Source organism: Telmatherina bonti, assembly GCF_933228915.1.
Source record: "Telmatherina bonti genome assembly, chromosome: 7".
NCBI classification, from domain to species: Eukaryota; Metazoa; Chordata; class Actinopteri; order Atheriniformes; family Telmatherinidae; genus Telmatherina; species Telmatherina bonti.
The window spans coordinates 7,876,705-7,881,597 of NC_136625.1; the positions used below are offsets into that span (position 1 = coordinate 7,876,705).

Sequence of the window (4,893 nt, forward strand, 5' to 3'; positions counted from 1 at the left end):
TAAAGAGGTAGATGAATGTAAGCAAAAAGAAAGAAAAGCTCTTAATTAAAGAGAGAAACTGAAGTAAACATACTCTGTGTGCTTTAAAAGTTAACAAACCTCATCCAGGACCCTGGTTGGAATGACAGAACTTCTCATCAGTATATAAATTAAATATCCAAGAATTGAAGTTTTCTTTTGATTTTGTCCTTTGATGTGAAAGGAGAAGAAATTTCCGGTCTAATTATCTACTTGCAGCCTCGGTGGTTTAAATAAGAGATGAAATCTCACTAAGTTTCAACCAGATATTCAACCAGATAATAAATAATGCAGAGCTCCCCGAAAAAGAGGCGCTGCAGATGAAATGAGCAGATCTAGACTTTGTTGAAGTGACCTTGCAAATCCAGTTTTCTCACACAGGAGACGTGTGACAATGTGCTTTCTCATCTCTGCTCCCACATCTTTCTATCCCACGCACAAATCCTGCACCGGAAGACATGCAACATGTGAGTGCCAAGTGTTGAGATTGCATTGAGGACCAGCCCCAGAGAGAAAAACAACTCCAACTCACATGGAACACATTTGGCAACCAGAAAGCTGAAAATAATTACAGTCGGACCACACTTCCCAGCTCAGCTCCCATTACCCCGCGTGTATCCCATCACATGTTTCTGTTCCTGCATAAATACAGCTTGGTGTTTACACTGAAGTTACTCGAATGACAACCTCTCCTGAGTCAGCATCCTGGCTGAGGTTGTTTCGGGTCACCAGCCCGGGGCAGAAGGGCGCTAAGCAGAGGCAGGTCCACGGTTGTGACCCGAGGTGGGCGGGGTGTAGCGGCCCACTGGGTCCGAAGGTGGCCAATGGCAGCCAAAGCGTCCTGGGGGCCAGTGAGGAGTGACCAGTGCTTGTCTCCTCCATGTCCTTGGCTTTGTCGTAACTTTGAACATCCCAGTGGAGGTTCACGGCCCGCCAGCGCATGAAGACGTTGTACACCGCTGCCCCCTCGTGGACAATCAGGCCTGTTACAACGACAGAGGAAACAATCCGCTGCTGTTACGTCATATTTAGAGATATTGTTGTAAAATATAATGAATTAAAATATAAGAAAAGCAGAAGTTTCATTTCTACATTTTGGGAGGAAACATGCAGTTGTTTACAGGAAAGTATGTAAACGTAAATTGACAGAATTTATTGAAGAGTTCATTTGCTGCCTTTTGGTCTGTCCAGAGGTTTTACTGCTTGCTATCTCGTCTATTTTTGCCCCCCTCTTGCTTTCAGTATTAAACTGCATGTAGAGGCAGAAGTCTTTTAATCCCAGTCAGCATGCAGGCATGATGTTTTCAGCCTCAGCTGTCAGATTATGAGGCAAAATGAATGTATGAATGGATAAAGCAGCATAAAGGCCAACCAGAAGAAGGAATCAGAATTTATTACTAACAGTACTTCATGGAAATAACACACAGATGAACAGTGACCAAGACTTTCCTCATCTGCACATCATTCTCTTGTCTTGGTTTTCTGGAGAAACATCGGGATCAAAACAAACAACAGAAACTATTTATGTGTTTACAATGTTTTTACACGTATATGCTACTCATACACTTCAATTTACCTCCTATCCTCACAAAAAAACTCCAATTCAGCTGATTTTTGGCAACAAAAAGCTCTGATTGATGGAAAGTTTCACAGGAAACTGCTTCATCATCATTTCCAGGTCTAAACAGAGGTCTTCAGCAGTGTTCAAAGCGCTTTACACTACATGGCACATTCACCCATTCACACACTCATACCCTGATAGACACATCGGGGGAAAACTTGGGGTGCATGTATCCTGGGGAATTGATCTCCCAACGTTCTGGTAACCTTCTGAAAAACAGTGGCTAAATAATGATGTTATCATGGATCATTATAGATTGTCTGAATAAACACTACATGTTGTGTCTGGACTGTAAACCGCCTGGACGGACAGAAATACTGGAAAACCTCCTGAGATCAGCTGAAGGGTCACATATCCATCCCAGTTTAGTTCACACCACCGTTCCTGACAGCGCTCTGAGGAGATCTGGAGGACTTTTAAAGATTAATGTTGCGGCCCAGGCTCTGGGGAGGATTCACCCCTCCATCAGGCTTGTTATGACTGCTTTTCAGTCCAGTTTTTGTGTCATTTTTCATACTTTTGTTCATACTTCTATGAGAAATCTGCACCAAAATTCCTTCATGATGATGAGTGAGAATGTTACCATCATATATCATGAATTACTTTAACTTACTGCAGCTGAAGGTGCTTCTGAAAGCTGTTGCTTCTGCATTTTAACTGCTTTTGCTCAAATAAATAATGACTGTGTAGTTTCTCATGTTTTATTCTTATTTTAAGGTTATCATCAGCAAACCTTCAGAGGAAATTTCTTTTAAAATGAAAGCTTGTAAATAAAAGAAGAGGACGTGCTTTTTAAACTAAACCAGCAGCAGCAGATCAGGGTTTAAAGACATGCTGCACACTGCTGTGACTCATCTACCTGCAGCTTTAGAAACAAACAAGGCATTTCATTGGATGTTAAAAAGCATCCCATGCAGGACTGAGCCGGAGGGCTTCGTGGCGTCCAGACTCACCGACACAGACCAGGTCCATGAAGCCGTACATGCCGTAGCAGATCTGGAAGAGGACGTCGCGGCGCTGCCACATTGCATGCGGGCTGAGAGCCGACCACAGCAGCCAGGAGATGCTGGCCACCAGGAAGAGCGAGCCCAGGAACACTGCGATGATCTGCACCTTCTCCACCAGGGTGATGGTGATGGACTGCCACTGAACAGAGGAGAAGCCACTCATGAACACCAACGTTACCTGAGACTGCAGCTCTGTCCACTGTTTTCATAACATCCTATACCTTAATGTCCTCTTAATGTCCTTCCTGCATATTTAGACTTTTTATGAAGCAGTTCAGCTGCTGAAAGCTGACATGGTGAAACTTTTGTACCTCAGGTGGGATTTTGTGTGGTTTCATAAATTCTAAGAGAAGCTGAAGCATCCGACGTGTGCATGAAGAGACGGGAAGGCTGAAGGATTATAATCAGATGAGAACCAAATGCTGATTCAGCTGCTCTCTGAAACAAAGAAATTTAATTAAAGCCATTATGATGGAGGGATTTCCTCATCCATCCTCCATCCTGCTGAAAGAGCAACACGGTCTTGTTTTCATTACCGTGTTCAATAAAGCAGGAATTAAAGGGCTTGAAGCCTCATTACTCACTGAACATGCAAAAAACTGGACTATACTGTCGTCGAGGGCCGATGTCCAGCAAGTTTTCCATGCTTCCCTGCTCCAACACACCTTATTCAAATGAATCAGTCACTGTGCAGAACTTCACTGGCTGTTGGAGCTGATTGATGTCAGCCAGGTGTGTTGGAAAAGGGATACATGGAAAACCTGCAGGACACCGGCCATCGAGGACTGACTCTGGACACCTGCTGGACACCAAGCAGCCCCTAACCGCTCCAACTGTTTTACTGCTTTTTAAGGCAAATATCTTATCAGCCAATCACATGGCAGCAACCCAACACATGTAGTCGTGTAGACACGGTGAGCACGACTTGCTGGAGGTCAAACAGCATCAGAATGAGGAAGAACGAGGATTAAAGTAGCTTTTAATGTGGCATGTTGTTGGTCTGAGTATTTACATACACACACACACACACACAACCATCTCTACAGCTGACAGAGAAGGTCTGAAAAAGAGAAAACATCCATCCAGCGTCTGCAGCAGAAGGCCACACAGCGATATCAACATGGAGGAAAGTTTCCAACATCTGGTTGGATCCGTCTCACTGAGAATTAAAAAAAGGGCTCCAACCTGGTACCAGCAAGCTGGGCCTGCTAAACTGGCCAGGGAGTATAAATATAGATCTACAAACATAGACTGTGTCACAGAACATGAGTATCTTCACAGAAACTGAAGGAAAAGAGCCGAAGAATCTGGAAAATAGTAAATTAGTGATACAGATGGTGAGCAGGTGGCGTTAAACCTCCGCATCATCTGCAGGGATGATGTCACTAATCAATCTGCTTTGATCAGCAAATGTTCAGGAAGAAAGAGGTTATATGTTCCACTGCAGCAGCCTTTTCTTCTCTTTAACATCGCAAACAGACTCAAAGACAGAAAAAGGAAGAAAAACAGAAGAGCAAGAAGAGGTGAAGATGATTCATTAACTTCATCTACGTTTCTGTTGACCCCACTGCCAAAATAAATCAATTCAGGGATGTTAACGCATGCTGGAGTTGTCAGAAAAACACACTTAACTACCCAACACCCCCCTGAAAAGTCCATAAACCAGAGCAGGAGAGAAGCTGGGAACACTGGTCTGAAAACACGCTGCAGGCAGAGTAAGATGAGGACGTGAGAGTAACCTCGATGAAGGAGGAAGAAAAGCGTGAAGAAACAAATCAATAGAAGTAGATACACGAGAAAACAGGAAGCAGAAGATAAAATAAGATTTAAAATATGGAAGCAAGTTGAGGAATGAAGCATGAAAGGCTCCTGCTGGAAGAAAAGCCTTTCAGGGGATTTGTTGACAGGAAGGGAAGCTTCGCTCAGCCTCAGCTGTTCGGTGACTCAACTTCTATCTGGAGCGCGCCCATCTGAAGGCCACAGTGTTCCTCAGCAGAACACTGCATCCACAATCCAGAGATTTTAAGCTGCAGGAGTCTGTTTGTTCAGCTTGGGGAGACGTGAAGAGGATGGAATGTCCTCGTCTGGACTCAGCGAAGGAGTTGATGCACCCAAAGCTGACTGAAAACAAGACTGCTCAAGTGAATTTAGGGGCTTAGCGGTGGGGGGGCTGGAGGTTGCAGATGGTGAAGCATCGGTGTGTGTACCTGCCACGGTCTCTTCATGTTGATGGCGATGACCTGGAAG

The 4,893-nt window shown here is 44.3% G+C and overlaps 1 protein-coding gene across 1 annotated transcript in view; it reads right to left on the reverse strand.

Moving 5' to 3' along the window:
• Positions 1–678: 678 nt before the first annotated feature.
• Positions 679–4,893, reverse strand: part of marchf11 (membrane-associated ring finger (C3HC4) 11) — a gene marked incomplete at its 3' end in the record, with an annotated part of 11,314 nt that continues 7,099 nt past the window's right edge. Inside the window, exons 2-4 of the mRNA XM_079243322.1 lie at positions 4,854–4,886; positions 2,593–2,785; positions 679–1,001 (exon numbers count right to left, since the gene is read on the reverse strand). Coding sequence (XP_079099448.1) covers positions 679–1,001; positions 2,593–2,785; positions 4,854–4,886 — 549 coding nt within the window. The remainder of the gene's footprint in view (positions 1,002–2,592; positions 2,786–4,853; positions 4,887–4,893) is intronic.